General features: G+C 32.0%; 1 protein-coding gene across 6 annotated transcripts in view; it reads left to right on the top strand.

Moving 5' to 3' along the window:
• LOC126834968 (echinoderm microtubule-associated protein-like 2) overlaps positions 1 to 16638 on the top strand; it is a 62532-nt gene that overhangs the window by 43802 nt on the left and 2092 nt on the right. For 4 of the 6 annotated variants that reach the window (XM_050567224.1, XM_050567222.1, XM_050567225.1 and 1 more), the window contains 14 exons: positions 4307 to 4507; positions 5555 to 5723; positions 5801 to 6040; positions 7205 to 7285; positions 13330 to 13485; positions 14377 to 14526; positions 14597 to 14669; positions 14740 to 14841; positions 14923 to 15027; positions 15114 to 15354; positions 15447 to 15604; positions 15928 to 16185; positions 16257 to 16394; positions 16465 to 16581. In XM_050567224.1, the coding sequence (XP_050423181.1) occupies positions 4312 to 4507; positions 5555 to 5723; positions 5801 to 6040; positions 7205 to 7285; positions 13330 to 13485; positions 14377 to 14526; positions 14597 to 14669; positions 14740 to 14841; positions 14923 to 15027; positions 15114 to 15354; positions 15447 to 15604; positions 15928 to 16185; positions 16257 to 16394; positions 16465 to 16581 (2184 nt within the window). In that variant the 5' untranslated portion in view covers positions 4307 to 4311. Of the gene's footprint in view, positions 1 to 1933; positions 2119 to 4306; positions 4508 to 5554; positions 5724 to 5800; positions 6041 to 7204; positions 7286 to 13329; positions 13486 to 14376; positions 14527 to 14596; positions 14670 to 14739; positions 14842 to 14922; positions 15028 to 15113; positions 15355 to 15446; positions 15605 to 15927; positions 16186 to 16256; positions 16395 to 16464; positions 16582 to 16638 lie in introns of all 6 variants that reach the window. The other 2 variants (XM_050567227.1, XM_050567226.1) reach the window with 2 other exon arrangements.

Genomic DNA, 16638 nt, shown 5'->3' with positions numbered 1-16638 from the left:
TACACTTCTTCTGTATAGATAATTGAACTAGTTTCAATAATTATTATTTATTAGAGGTCGTTAGTCAAAATTAAAATCGTGTATAACTAGTATTTAAATGTCTTGAAATTTACTCAAATTGTAAGTAGTATTAATTATTAAACCTACAGTGTCGACCCCATTTAAGAAGTTGGCCTATTTAAGTTTCCCTGTACCTACCATTATAAAATCAATATTATCATACAGTTACTGCATAAGAACTTGGAATCAACACTATAGTTCATACCTAATGCAATTTTCTTAATAAGTCGGTCATTAATATGATAATTAATTACGATGTATGACAGATAGTAATCTATGTAGTAATTTTACATAGTTTTTTCATACTATTATCTGTATGACAGTATCACATGACGTATGAAGTACCGTTCAAGTTAATATTAATATAGAAAATAATTACACTGTTAAAATTGTTTTAAACATTAGTATAATAGATTAAAACAATGTTGAAACAATGTTTCAACAATATTTAAAAGGTATATAAATCATGTATAAAATTTAATAGATATTTTCAAATGCCCATCAATTAATTATTTACCGATTTTTTACAACCGTCTTAGTTATCTTTTAACTGTTTTTTTTTCTACACATAATCGTAATGAATTGAGTATGAAAATATGTACACAATGGCGTGGTTATGTCTTTGAAAATCTGATATCCTTTAAGTGTGCTATTAAAACACAATAGCCTACGTAAGGTAATTAGTGATGAGAACACACCTATATAATACATAGACGATCGTTACGTTTGAAAATTAATGGCCCGTGTTGGCAATCCAAGTAATAAATAACAAGCAATGGCGTGTCTGCATAATACTGTGTGTCAAAGCATTCCATTTTTGTTTTGGCTTCACTCGAAGAGGAAGTGCATCTTTATATTTAGAAAAATCCAACAAAAAGCTACACTTAGCGTATAGTTGTAATCAAATAGGTTGCGTTGGTTTTGAGCAATGGCTCTTTCTGTTTTTTTTATTATTTAACCAATTTTTTTTTTGCAACACATGATCAAAAGTGTCGATAAAATAATCACTCTTTCACGTCCACGTTTACCTCATTCGTTCACAAACACCTGATTACATATTATAATTCAACGGAGAGTAAAAACCCCAATAGAGTCATTACATAGTTATTATGTACGGTTAAAATGATGGATTATATTTTTGCGCTAGCAAAATTAATTTAGGTCGTAATTAATTTGGTTTTCAATGGGATTTTCGATGCGATCGGAATTCCATTTGGATAATTTCGATGAAATGCAAATTAAAAAAAAAACCACTGCAGTAACAGCTGTTGGCGCAACAATTGTGTAACACACAAGAGAGCGTTCATCTCCGACTCTTGGCGGTGAAAAATTCTCTATTATTTTTTTTTTATTTCAAACATATTATTCATTGTCTTATCCCGACCATACGGCGTTTGATCGGGCATCGGTCGATACACGCTGTGGCTTTATTATTACATTATTATTCCGAGTTCTGGCCGGTTCGCCGGTGTACAATAATTGTTTTTGACCTTTCGTCGCAGAGACCTCGGATGTGGACGGAACAAAAAAACCGCTTTATCGCGTACATTGTGTGTGTGTGTATGTTGGAAATCATCAAATTTAATTTCCTTTTTCCACGTCTGTTGCCGATTTCGTGTTCAAAAAAAAAAAATGGTTTAAGTGTTAATGCCGTGCGCTGCGCCAGTCGGGCAGTAACGCCGTACCTGTCGAGTGATGGTGTTTTTTTTGTACCTAGTAGATAATATTGTAGTTGTGTTTTTACTTTGAGTTTTTTTCTTTTAATTAGTCGTATTTTTACTTACCGAAAAATATGTGACAGGTACACGCGACCCCTTTGGGCTGGTCGCGTGCCAAATAATTATCGTGAGTGCGGTTTGTGTGTTAATAACAGACGGACGGGCACAGCTGTTGTGGTGTATTGCGTTTATACAATATCTGTATTCGATTACTTTGATATTGCGGTGATTGATCGTCGACGGGCATGGATTTTTAAAAAAATTCAAAAAACCATAACCGCCGGTAAGCGACAAGACAACGCCATGCAGACCGTAACGGCTAAGGTGCAATTGGCATGGAGTGAGTGTACAATATAACATGTATTTACCTATACTTAATTTTATATTTTTAAGTCCGCCCAGTAGCAACTGATGGATATTAATCGCATGACGTATGGTAAACACTACCAGTGAAAGAAAATAAACCTATAAAGTATTTGCTTTTGATCGTGTAGAAGTCGGTATATATATGTATAGATAAAATATAAGCGTTACAGGCGCGGGCGTCATAAAATTATTGATATTTCGCCCACGTCGGGCTTACTTGCAGCTAAAACAGACACTTAGATATATTTGACGTTAGTGGTGGACATTATAATTAAAAAATAAAAATTAACCAAGCCCACACCGATAGTTATTAGAAACCGACTTGGCTACCGGCGTATTTTGTTGATTAAACGCTATTGTGCGTAACGTTATTTATGAAAATATGCATATTTTGATTTAATCGAATGTTCGACAAAATCATAATAACTCTATTATACTTTAGAAATTAAAAAAAAAACCTCAAGGAAAAGATAAATTAGTATAATTTTTATTTTTTTTTGCACGTTGAAGAACTATATACGTTATTATAAACCATTCATTTAGCACACTATTTTGTTATAATACTACCTACACTTCATACTCAATACTTAATAATAAATATTACTCGACTACTCTTTCTTAAGCCTCGGGTATTTAGAATATTGTATGAAATGTGTTTTAATCGGTTTTGTTGTTTAGACATAACGCGTTATACTATCAAAATAATACATAGCAGCTGTAAACTCACGCTGCCCCATTATACTAATCCATCTAAACTCCAATAGGTAGAGGATGTTGATAAAGTCTGGATTTTGTGATATCCCGGAATTTGGCCAAACCTATTGAATACTTTGTATGCTAAATAGTTATTTTAATATTAATAAAACAATTGATAATATTATCACAAGAAAATTACTCTAGTCTTAGTTTAGGATAACGACCTATATATTTTTTAAATGCCTATTTAAAAAAAAAGCTGAAGCTTAATATCTGTAAATAATGTTATAATAATAGATTTTTATTAAACTATAATAATTGTGAATACATAGATACTTTATGATGATAAAAATATCAGTAACACGTTTTATGTATATTACACATATATGCATATTAAATACATCAATATATTTAATATGAATGTATTAAAGTTATCTTTGTAGCGATTTAAAACATTTAATAACTGTTTCGATAGTAATAACGATTCAGGTTCAGAAATGGTTTTGTATTGGTTCTTGTTCCAAGTCAAATTAGCTGTACTATTGGTTGTAAAGAAAAAATATACTTAAATTCACAATTTTAATAAACGATCAATACTTGTAAAAAGAAACAAATGTAATTGATTAAATGATATATTTTGTTTAGGGGGGACGGAAAACGCTTAACTATTAAGGGGCAAAGGATAGGCAATATTTGGCAAAATTTATCTAGTAACTATTTTAAGATGCCGATTAATTTTAAGGAGAAAAAAATTAGGTTTTTCTAGTTGAAATGTTTTTAAAGTTATTTTTCTCCGAGTTATGGTGAAAGTTTGATAAAAAATGACTTTCGTAGAAGTAATTTTACGGCGTATAAATTGGTCGGAATTAAATTTTAATTTTTTTTTAATGTAAAGCTTACTATTTTCTCTATGGGGGCTAAAAGACTGGGTTTTGTATTTAGCTATTAAAATAGATTTATTAGAAAATACCATAAAAAAGTATAATTTTAAACGATTATAATAAAAATTTGAAAACATAAATAATAAATCTGCCTTTGAGCCCCTATAGAGAAGACAGACAGGGTTTTAATAGGTACATAGGATTCGGTAGACACTTCAGAAAGTGACTTCTTGTTTTAGTCTTTACTTGTATACAATTTGCCGCTTTCCGTTCCCCTTAAAGGCAAGATGGCAAATTGGAAGGGTCCGTGTAACGCGAGGGGTGGGTTTTGTATATATATTTATTTAAATTTTATGGAGTATTGAAAATTCAAAGTATTATAATAGGTATTTAATTTTGGCTAAACTAAAAAACAAATGTGGCGGGTCACAGGTGAAACTCGTGCATTAAAAATGTTTTTTTTTATCAAATCTTCTTATCATACGGCAACAAAAATTGTGCCTTGTAAGAAAATATGATATTGTGCTCATTCGGCGTTTATAAAGTCGGCTAACTAGATAATCTTCTCATTTTTTTCTTTTTCAGATGACATGATTGAAACGGAAAACGAATCCCTCAGAGAACGGGTGTGCGATTTGGAAAAGAAAGTACTGGAACAAGGAGATGAGATCGTGTGCCTCCGGTCGACATTGGCCGACGTTCTCAGGCGGTTGAACCAGCTGGAAGGAAGCCGTACACTTAGCTTGAACACATCAGCCCTGAAAAATGGAAACACGCCCAGGGCGGGTACGTCTTCGCCGTCTGTTTGCAGTTAACAATGCGACTGATTGTGTTTCTTGTCCGTTTATTTGCCAGAGAAAGCTCCAAAAATTCTATTGTTGCCACTACAATATTATCATGTTGTGAGCAAAGGGAAAGTCGAGCATATTATTATTATGTCAGTTCTTGTTGCCGACAAAAGTCTGCTGCTCGGAGTACAAATTCTTTTATTTTTAATTTTGAATAGGAAACCGGCTAAGTAGAGTTTTCGATGTGTGCCCCGCGCTGTCGACGTTGATTAAAGATGTGTACACTCTTTAGATTCTTTGCGCTTTCCAACCGTTTGGAAATTAGTCTCGACGGCCAACAAAGTTCGGGTTGGATACTTAGATCCATTATATACATATAACTCGGTGAATATTCAAAGCGGAAAAAAAAAAGGTTTTATGGCCTTAAGTATTTATATTCATCGGTCTTCTTTCCTAATGAGAATTTCGTGTACTTCTTTTAGAGTGTATATTTTTAACGGCCGATTGCTTTTAATGTCAAACTTTTTTTTATATATAAAAAGCATCTTTACCCTTTTAAGTTGATGTTTTATACTCGAGGAAGACATATGCCCTTGCACAATTTCTTTTTGAAACTCTTAAAAAATGGCGTTAATAACGTCCTCTTAATTATTTGTGTATTTTAATTCCTAACAAAATAGATGTTGAACGTATATTAAAAGACTAAAACGGATTAATAATTCCGTATTTTATTTTGAGGTAAAAAAAATAATAATAACAGTTGATATTGTATGAATATATTGGTTAAAAGTTTTGGTAGGTGCAAATTAAGGGGCTGTATAGGCATCTAAATATACACTCGTTCAACCGTATCGTAGGAGTGATTGTTTAAATTATTCAAACAAAACTCTCATAATCGTTACAATTCATATTTTTTTTACTGCAGTAATTAAAGCCCAACTTTTTAGTAAATCAGTCCTTTAATTTTTGGAGCTTTAATAATGTCTTGGGTTTTGGGTTCAAATTTGACTAAGTTAGTTGACTAAAGACAATTTTACAATTTCAGGAAATCACTACGGCGCCAACGGTCACCACTTGATTTCACCTACGTTGTCACAAAAAGAAGTGACCCTCCGGTACAGATCTGCCAACGAACACCCGGGATCTGCCCTTAGAGATCCGGTCCGAAGGGTGCCGAGTCACAACAACAACACACACTCTTCTTTACCTCAAAGGTAGCGTTTTACAATTTGATACCAATTCAGAGTATGTATGTTTCCGTGTACTCTAATTCGTGTTTATGTTTTAACAGAAAAGCCGTGCATTATCAGTCGACCGGTTCCTTGCATTCGGATTCGCCCAGTTCCAGTAGCGTGTCGCCAGTGCCTCCGGCGTCGCCTTCGCCCTCGCCCACCAGGCCAGGAACGGCACAAAAACCTCAGAGAACCAGTGCTTCCAATTTACACAACTCTAAAAGGTGGAGCTCCACCGGTGATTTTAATCAGGCACAAAATTTCAGTGTCGCACCCCATTCGTCGACTTTAGCTTCCAGGTGAATTAACCGAGGGCGTGTACACCTTGTTGTTTTTTTTTTTTTTACTTGCCTGCTTTTGGTTTTTGTGTTTTTGTGATTGTCACCACACGTTCATGCTTAGGGTGTTTCCATTTTAACTGGGTTTTAATCAAATTTTAAATGGTCCCAAAAATCGACAGAAACATAATTGCTTTTAATTACATTTGTATTGAAAATTAAGTTTTTAAAATAAATTTCATGCGAAACTTGAAACGGAAATTTCCCAAGTTAAATCGCTTTAACAACAGGTTAATATTTATGGTAAATTTATTCTTAGTATTTATACTTAAATTTCCTATTATTATCATATATATTTTTCATATGAATGCAATTGACAGAGAGTTCTAAAATGAAAATTAATACAAGATTTCCGTTTTCTGTTAGTATTATCAGTTTGTTCATTTCTATTTATCAAATAGTTAATATAATATATTTCTATTAGATTCATAAAGTATAATGCTCTACAAAGTAATGTTTCTTGGACTTCGTTCATAAAACACATGTCACTTTGCAAAAGTATTTTCTTCATTGTTTCAAAGTATCAAATTATTGATGACAAATCTATATTGTAACAACTTTATTAAATTTTTTATTAGAAATATGTTTGTATAAACTGAATAGTGCACATAAGTCTTGTATTATCTTTTTCTTATTCAATTGTTCGTTGTAGTTGTCGAATCGTTACTTTTTGAAACTTTTAAATTTAAATATATTCTAGGCAGACATAAATTGTATATGTTGATAACAATCAATTCCAACACTTAAGATAATAATTTTGTAAACATTTTAAATAACACAGTAGTAATTTATGATAATTTACACTAATAGAGTTTTGTTTAAAATTCAAAGTTTTTAGCAATCACAAAGTCGTTAAAATACCATCTTGACTTCGTATGGATTATACTTTTTTTTTTTTTCAAAATTCTTATTAAGAATAATTTTTAATTTAGCAGCCATTATGTAACGATACGTTGTATAATATTATACAGGTAATATTTTGGATAACTTGAGCCGCTTTAAACTGAATTCGGTTTTAAAAATTTGCTCTTTCTACCCTCAAAATACCACACTATCGTGTACTTAAGTTGTTTTATCGTAGTATTAATTATAATTTTTGTTGTGTGCAATTTTAACACGTTGTAGACTTGGTACAAAGTCGTTGCTTAATTTGAATTTGCGGTCGCAGCCTCAGCAAAACCATCACAATCATCACCAAAAACACGGGTAAGTACAATTTATACTATATCGGCTATTATATATTACTTAATTACTATAAAAAAAATATATATATATCAAAAAAGAAAATTGGATTTAACGAGAAAATTGTTTTCTGAATTAAATTTTTAGACTTGTGTGTGTTACATTTGTATACTTATTCGGCTAGTTAAGGGCAAAGTGTAAGTTATGAAAAATAGCATTACTTATTCAATAGAATGAGGGTTAGGTTAGGTGCTGAGTTTAGAATGAAAATATATCTAGGTTGTCCATCCAGATGGATTTCTAATATGTTCTTTACAAAAATATATAAATATGTAAGTGTTTTGTCCTATTTATTTTTCGCCAATTTAAATTATTTCTTTTGGAAGTTATTTTGTCTAACATTGATTTTCTTTTTCCTCTAATAAAACGAATACAATTGTGCAGCAATCAAATGACCCATTGAATATAAATTGGTTTAAATTGGTGATTTAAAAATAAAACCATTTTATGAAAAAAATTATTTAAATTTGTTTATTGAAGTAGAATTATTGTCAGCTTCAATTATTTTGTTTTTCCTACACGAAATGTGATTAATGCAATAATGTAATTATGAAATCTTACTTAATAAAAAATTAAATAAATTTATGTAACCAATTATTCATTTACATCGATCGAGATGTAATAACTGCATATTGATTTTTTAATAAGCCAACATAGTATTTTTAGCCTTTTGGTGTTAATTTAAAATTTTGCCAAATCGATTCACATTACCACATAGTTAATCAAAATAAGGTCTCCTTGTTTTTATGTTAGATAAATACATTAACAACAACAACAAGTATTATCAGTGGTCAATGGTCATGTACATAATATACTTGCCACAAAATTAATCTCAATCACAACGTCAATGTGAATTTCAAATGCGGTTTTTATTTCGTTTGTGGGAATTTTCACGATCAACTTTTGAAGACCAAAATCGATAACTTTTTATGGTTACAAAAAAAAAAATTGATAATATTTTTCTAAATTCTGTATGTGGTATTTATTGGTGTATTCTACAAATAACTTAAATTATTATTTCTTGTTAGCTGCTAATAGAAATCGGTTTTTAATGAACTCTATGAATACTTTAACTGTGGGATTGAAAAAACTCGACTTCCTTTATCGTATTAACCAAATAGTGTTGAATATTAGGTTTGATGTGTGTATTGAACAAAGAAATTTTAGAAATGACTGTGATGTGAATGACCTACCCTATTTCTGTGGCATACTGTTGAGCAGAAAGAGGAAAAGCATTATGAAACTTTATATAAAATGCATTTTAATTTTTATAAAATTGAACGAAAACGATAATTATTGAAATGACTACATGATTTCTTAGTGTCACAATTTATAAACAACTTTAATTAAATATTATTATAAAGTGGACTTGGACACAGCTTACTACTCAGTAAATTGTGTATAATTTTTTTTTTTTTTTAAAGAGTTCTATAATAAAAAATTAATTCAAAAGAGACTCATGGCAGAAATTCAAAATCAAACGGTGGTATTTTGAAGTTAACCTGACTTAAGTTGGATATTTTGTTAAATGATTCGTGTAGTGGAAACTTCCTGTAATTGTCTACTTCCTCCGTTAGCTCAACAGGCTTACGCCGTTTATATTCAATGATCCATATCGAGTATTGTTTTTTTTTTTAAACCTAATTTGTGTATGCAAATCAATTTGAGGTTGTTTGCACGTTTCCCTCGTGCTCGATATGCGTATGTGTAATTTGTATAATAGGTTTATGTCCTGTGGATAGGACACCGGTGTAGTGTAATTAAATTGTCGACGAGTCTCCTATTATTATTATTATTGACCTTGGAAGTCACATCGACGTTTAAGGGCGTGGTGTCGTGTACCGCAGAGCAGCCCAAACGGGGAGAGTGTGTGTGTTTTGAAAAGAAGGGGAGGGTTGAGGGGAAAAGAGAGAGACAGAGAGACGTTGATGATATGACAATAAATATATATTATATACATACAGACTTGTGGGAGATGCGCATTCTTGTAGTGATTGGAGAGAAAAAACCGCATGCAAGCAAGGACACATGGACGCCACCACAGACTGTCTATAGACTAATAAAAAAAATGTGTATATATATAAATATACAATGTTCGACGGCCGTTTGAACCGGCGATGACATCATTAGACTTTTTGTTGTTTATAAGCGGCAGTGCACGTTCAACGTGTGACAGTAAAGCACGTTTCTCGCTCGCAGTAGTATTGGAAAAGCTCTTTTTGTTTTATTTCCATTGATTTTATTCAAATTTTCCGAACAAACCTGTTTTCGCCAAATCACTTACACACGATGACAAGGTAAACTATTTATTTAGTTTATGATATTTACTTTGTTTTGTTTTTAATTTATTTGACTGAGCTCGGTTCGCTAATATATAGTGTTCTGAACGTGGAAATGTACACACACACCATACACAATATGATGTGAGCTTTGATGCATTTTTAAAAGTTACCACTGCACTTGAACACTGTCGTGTCAGCTTTAATGTTTCAATACTAAATATTAGCGTTTTGCTCGCCAAACAATATACGGCGGTTTAATGTACAGTAATATTATCATGTAGTATTTTTACAATACAGATTTGTATCGTCCAGACAGTGTGGTGTAAAAATGCATATAAAAAATATTATTTTTTTGAGCTATAGTTTTGTTTTTTTTTAGATTTAACGTGATAGCCGTTTTTGTTTGTATCAAATGAAATTTATAAATGGTATTGAATACAGTATTTCGCATTCGCTTATGTTGTGTTTAGTTTCGCTTTAACTAATATTTTAAGTATAGGTATTTTTTTAGTGTCAACGTGTTTTGGGTCATGTGGATTTTATTATTATGCTTTTATTGACTAAAAATGCTTGCGAATTAAACAGTTCAAACATTAAAATCATTATTTATTACCTACAAAATTATTATATTATTTTATTGAATTTGTATACATTTAAACATATACATGCCTACTTTTTACTAGAATCTTTATCTACCGAAGTTGTATTACTATTTGACAAATTGTTTAATGGTTACAACCCCCCAGGTTGACGAACAACGGTTTTAGTAATAAAATCTACCGGATTTTTATTTTTGTATACTGTAGTGCTATAGTATCTCTTGTATCTCGTGCAATTAAAATCTACCCAAAAGAATATCGTTAAGTCTGCTTAGGTACAAACTATTACACCTTTTCGAATGTTCAAGAACGCGACCTATATTTAATTTATATTTTCTATAACGGGGCTTCATTAATATTCGTTTAACACGGAAACGGTTCGTTAAAGTCCGAGAAACATACACATTTATACGGGACGTTTTGGGACGATTCGAAACATCTGATACCATTAATCGTAGGCAAATAGTTTGTAAACTTACAAATTATTGTACTTGGCAATTAGCTAGATTAATACTTGTGGTTAACGTGATGGACGATGATGTGTATGCAAAAAAAAAAATACATCACCCGTGGAATTAAAAAATAAATTATTATATTGAGGAGCGCCCTGAAACTAATTTTGGTGTTGCGTGTTAGCGTGTACAATGTATATAGGCACTAGGTATGCTTGTTTAATGTATGATCAGTAGAGAATTTATATTAATTAGTATTAAATGTTAATATTGATTTTCGATTTTATTACCAATACTTAGATAGTACTTTTTTTGTTTTTGTCCATTAGATGTAATTACCTATTTTTTTTTTTTAATGTATCCAATAAATAAATAACTTGCCACAATATATGGTTTGATCGGTTTACGGTATACGTTTTGGCCTTGTCGTGTAATTTGGCGGTCATTATTCAAAAAGTAATAAGGTCTTAAACATTTTTCAAACCCAATGGGAATAGTTTATATTTTAAAAATAATGTGGTCCCGGTAAAGGCGAACTAAAAAGTATGTAGACACTTAGGTCATCATAGAGGCGCCATAGGATTATTACTATGATTATCTTTTGTAGATATACAGGGTGTCACACAAAAATACACTCGTTATATTATTATGTCATAGGGATATTGAGATTTTTCAATTTAGTTTTTCTTTCTAAACAGTTCATTAGTTTATAGGCTTAATATATTTTATTTGTTGGAAAACCATTTTGAAAAAGTAGTTTTTCTTGAAAATGTTTGAACAGATACCTTTGGAATTGTATTTTATGCTTAAAAGTATAGTCTGTGGTGCATTGAAATATTTGTACTTAGCCACTTCGCCTTACTTTATATTCTTTCTTGCATATTTAAACGCTAAAAACTCCCGAAAGCACTTTTTCAACATTTTTCATCGACTAGTTAAACATTTTAAAGAAATCTCTTTAAAGTACCTACCTTTAGTTTTGAAATACTACAAAATAAAAAGTTATAATTCTTTTTTGATATTTTGTAATGTGAATTTTTATGTTGTACATTGCGTTTTGACATATAGTACATTTTTACTATGAATTTTTCACACAATATACCTTATTCGGTGATTTTATGTGTAATATAGTTTTTACCGCTTGTGGGATAATGGATATTATTGATTTTTGTTAACATAAGCTTCCAATTTAATATTTAGTGGACGTCACAAACTACTAATGTTTGGGTCAGTTCAGTGCCACAAAAAAAATAAAAATATTTTGTCCGAATTATTATACTTTTCCCGAGTTCGTTTGTTATTTGTGTATAAATTCAAAAAATCCTTGAAAATAAAATATGTATATTATAATAGTCTATACACGCGAATAGATAATTTAATATATGTTCAATAATATCTAGAGTAATAAAAGTTCAATTAATAAAAAAACATTTTTAAAAAGGTTTTCAATAAAATTAGATTATTCGATAATGTACCTATTTGATACAATTTCGCAGTGCACATAATAAGATCAATGTCTGTTTATTGTTACAACGGTGGTTAGAATAGTACTAATTATCTTATTTTCAATTTTTTTCAAACAAATTTTTGTATAGTGATTGTAATAATAATTGCTTTCTATTTGAACAGGGTTCTTACTTCTTTTGTAATTCTAGTGATTGGTGTAGGTATAATTTTGTTAATACTTTTTAGATAACGCCCCGAGATTCAATACAAACTAAACCTGTCCGAATTTAAAGTTTTCTGTATTATTTTTTTCTCGACAAAAATCGTGTTGTTAAAAAACTAGGAAGTCTTTCGGAGATTATATTTTGATGGCCACGACTACATTGCCAACGGTTTTGTTGCTATATTTTGTTTGTTCTTATTAGGATAGGTTAACCTCTTGGTACAAGATCAATATAAAATATTCTACAATTATTACATACTTGTTTATAACGAAGGAATATTTAATTATTTTTTTATGGCGTCGTAAAGACGTGTAATTGTGTGGACGAATATAGTCAAGTTTGGCAATAAGTGTCCATTTTGTCGGAAGTTTCTTTTGTTTCGTCGTTTTACTGGATAAATCCGACCTGGACTGTCAAACACAGTAGTAGTAACTCTAAATTGAACGGTGGATTTATAGTGTTTTTTTTACTCGAACATTTATATAATTACTTATAATTATTATTATGAAGATTGTAGAAGTAGCGGGCGGCAGAGGTGGTGGTGCTGTGCGGTATAATATTCAAAAAACATGTTATTGTGATTTTTGATAACCTTGGGCCACTCTCTTTAGCTGTAGACACTATACTATAGTCTCTTTAACACATCCTATATAGTATTACAATATGTTATCGCACACGGTCAGTGCGCTGTGCTTGCGCGAAACCCGATTTCAGTCGTTAGCCGGCAGTGTCCGTCAGTGTATCTCTTTGCACTGTCCGTTGGAATTTTTTTATCAAACGTTAATCCGCACATAGTAAACAAATAGTATTATTATTCGATCGTTTCAATTTAAAAAATGCCGCTACACGGCAGTTCGAACGGCAAGAGGTTCGGCAGTTATATTTTCGTTTTGATTTTTTAACGTTTTTTTTAAAAAAAAATATATTTTTTTTTTTATTAATAATAATAGTAAAGTAATATTATGTGTCGTGTTCTAATCGGATTTTTATTTCCATCTTTATTAGCACACGGGATGCGACCTACAACGAAGAGGAAGGCAGCGTCCGGATGTTCCTCAGGGGAAGACCGGTCAACCTGTACGCGCCCACCAACGAAATAGCCACTTACGACATCACCAAAGTGGCCACGGCTCCTTCGTCTAGGCTCAAGCTGGATTGGGTGTATCCTTTTGTTTTTGTACAATTTGTTTACAATTTTCCAACCTTAAATCGGGCTTTAAATAAATTTTTTTTTGTCCTATAGAAAAGTTTTACGCTTTGGAATACACCCAAGTAGTAGTTAGTTAGGTACTTAAAACCCCCAATTAATGTGTGCACCTACGTCGGTATGTTTTTTTTAAATATCAAATATGAATAACCAGAGCGCGTTAATTTAACGGGTTTTTAATAATTATTATCCTCGTAACAGCCGTTATTACAGGTAATGTTTGTGTTTCCAACAATAATAATTAGACCGGTGGTTCATAATGATTGTGATGATGATGATGATGATGATGACGATAATAGTGCTCAGTAATTATACCGTATTACAGCTCTAGCAAAGCAATATCAATTATTGTTGAATTTAAAATATTACAATATTATATAATGCTCGAAATTTTGTTTATCGTTCAAGTGAAATTTAAATAGATTGAAAAGTAGTAATTTCTAATTATTAATGAATATGACATGAAGTTTGACAATGAATATGAACTGTGGTTACATAGGTTACCTCGATTATAGGTTAGGTTAGTTTGTATCTAAAAAATGTTATCCTTGCCCAAATAAATTGAAATATTGTTAAGTATAAAAGTAGAAAAAAAGAACTGCCTAATTAACTTCAATGTATAAAACAGTATTAAAACTTAACCGTCAACTTTCTAATCAGAATGTGTGTCCAACATTGTTTCTATCGCTGTTTTTCTCTTCAATAACCGAATTATATTTCCGTTTGTATTTTAAATTGTTCAAAATGAAATATAAAAAATAGTGTTTGGTTAGTCATTCAGTATAACTTAGCTATACCATTATCGTGCATTTTTGTATACATTCCTTAAACTAATTGATGAACAGTTATGGGTACAGAGGAAAAGACTGCCGCTCCAACTTGTACTTGTTGCCGACCGGTGAAATGGTTTACTTTGTGGCCGCTGTCGCTGTGCTGTACAACGTCGAGGAGCAAAGCCAAAGACACTACTTGGGCCACACCGACGACATTAAGTGGTACTTGTTTATAATAAAACAAAACTGACTAAATAAAATGAAATTGATTATAAAAATTTCTTTTTTTCAGTTTGGCCATTCACCCTAACAAGTTGCTGGTGGCCACCGGGCAGACGGCAGGACACGATCACCGCGAAGGCAAAGTAATAAAACTTCATCATGATTTAAAATGTACTATATGTTATTTTTCTAACTTTTATTTCTGTACTTTAGCCTCACATCAGAGTATGGAATTCGGTCAGCTTAGCCACGGTCGTTGTTTTGGGACTAGGAGACTTTGAACGCTCTATAAGCTGTTTGTCGTTTTCCAAAGCGGTAAGTTGGTGGCCGTCGTTTAAACATGAATGGTTATCTCATTATGTTTATATTTTATATTAATATTGTACACTTTTACAGGACGGCGGAAGTATGTTATGCGCTATTGATGAAGGAAACGATCACAACATTTCCGTGTGGGATTGGCAGAAAACTGATAAAGGACACAAAATCACCGAGACAAAGGTTTGTATAACTTTAACAAACGTAAATAATTACAATAATAATTAAAAACAATTTTTATTTAAAAAAAAAAACCAATACCTTTTTAGTGCTCTACGGACACTGTGGTTGCTGCTGAATTCCATCCACTCGACCGCAACCAAATTGTCACGTGCGGTAAGGGTCATATCAGCTTTTGGACCTTGGACGCTGGCGGTACCTTGTACAAACGCAACGGAGTATTCGAAACGACTCGCGACCGACCGAAATACGTGACCTGTCTGGCGTTTACTCAAAACGGTGATGTTTTGTCCGGAGATTCAAATGGATCGGTTATTGTTTGGGGACGTGGTCAGTACTTTTAGTTTTTAATTTCTCGCTATTTTAAAATGCTAACTATTTATACCTGTTATTGTTATTTAATAATTATTTTTCAATTTTAGGTACACACAACTTAACTAAAATCGTACGTAACGCACACGAAGGGTCAGTATTCACGATTTGTGCCCTAAAAGAAGGCAGTATCATAACTGGCGGAGGCAAAGATGGCAAATTGATTCAATTTGACACGGCTATGCATCCAACTGGATATAACGTACAAGTAAATGATATTTTTATAATAATATTACCAGCGATTCAAATCAAGTTTCAGGCAAAATTTGTAATATTATTGTCAGGTTTAGTTGGAGTCTAAAATGTGAATTTTATTGGGGACTTTTTGTAAACAAGTTATAATTTATCAAATCAGATTAATTTTTATTAATATTAAATAATCAAATTTTACATTTAATTTTAGAAATTTATGTAAATATATTTTTTTATAACATCAAATTTTCTAGTTTTAGAAAATTTCATATTACAGTATGAACTTTGAGTCAAATGTGTGTAATAGATATTTTCAAATGTGACTTTGTTCAATTTTAGATTGCTGAACATTTAGGCGGTATTCGTACTGTATCCGAAGGCAGAGGATCGCAATTGCTCGTTGGATCTACGAGAAACTGTATTCTTATTGGGTCATTGAAAATGGGCTTTAGCCCGGCAGTTCTTGGACACACCGACGAGCTTTGGGCTTTATGTCCTCATCCCACAGTCGCACAATTCCTTACGGCAGGATTCGATCGTATAGTTCAATTGTGGGACTCGCTTTCTCATTCGGTTGTTTGGAGCAAAGACATTGATGTAAGTGCTTAACTAATTTTAATAAACGAGTGACAGACTGAATACTCATACATCTGTTTTGATCTTAATAGGAACAAGCTCAGTCGGCCGCTTTTTCAACTGACGGCCAGATCATCATAGTTGGTTGCGTGTCGGGCAAATGGCTGGTAATGGATTCAGAGACTCGAGAAATTTATTCGACTCACGTCGACGGAAATGAACCAATACAAGTAAGTTCACATTGTAGTAAAACACTAAAATTGAGAAGCTAGTTGTAACGTGTTGTATTTTGTGTTGTAGGTGGTTAAGTTTTCACCGGACGGATCGTTGCTGGCTCTAGGATCCCGAGACAACTTTATTTATTTGTATCAAGTCACCGATGGCGCTCATCATTACACCCGTTTAGGCCGTTGCACTGTAAGCGTTAAATATTCTCTAATAATCTACCCAACCTAACCCGATATTATAACACCC

The sequence above is a fragment of the Adelges cooleyi genome, unplaced genomic scaffold (genome assembly GCF_023614345.1).
Source record: "Adelges cooleyi isolate 19-005CV unplaced genomic scaffold, UGA_ACOO_1.1 ACOO_flye_CR_arks_rails_tigmint_CR_PRNA_21, whole genome shotgun sequence".
Lineage (NCBI taxonomy): Eukaryota > Metazoa > Arthropoda > Insecta > Hemiptera > Adelgidae > Adelges > Adelges cooleyi.
The sequence above is the reverse complement of the archived record's forward strand: the minus strand, read 5'-3'. Positions and strand labels throughout refer to the sequence as shown.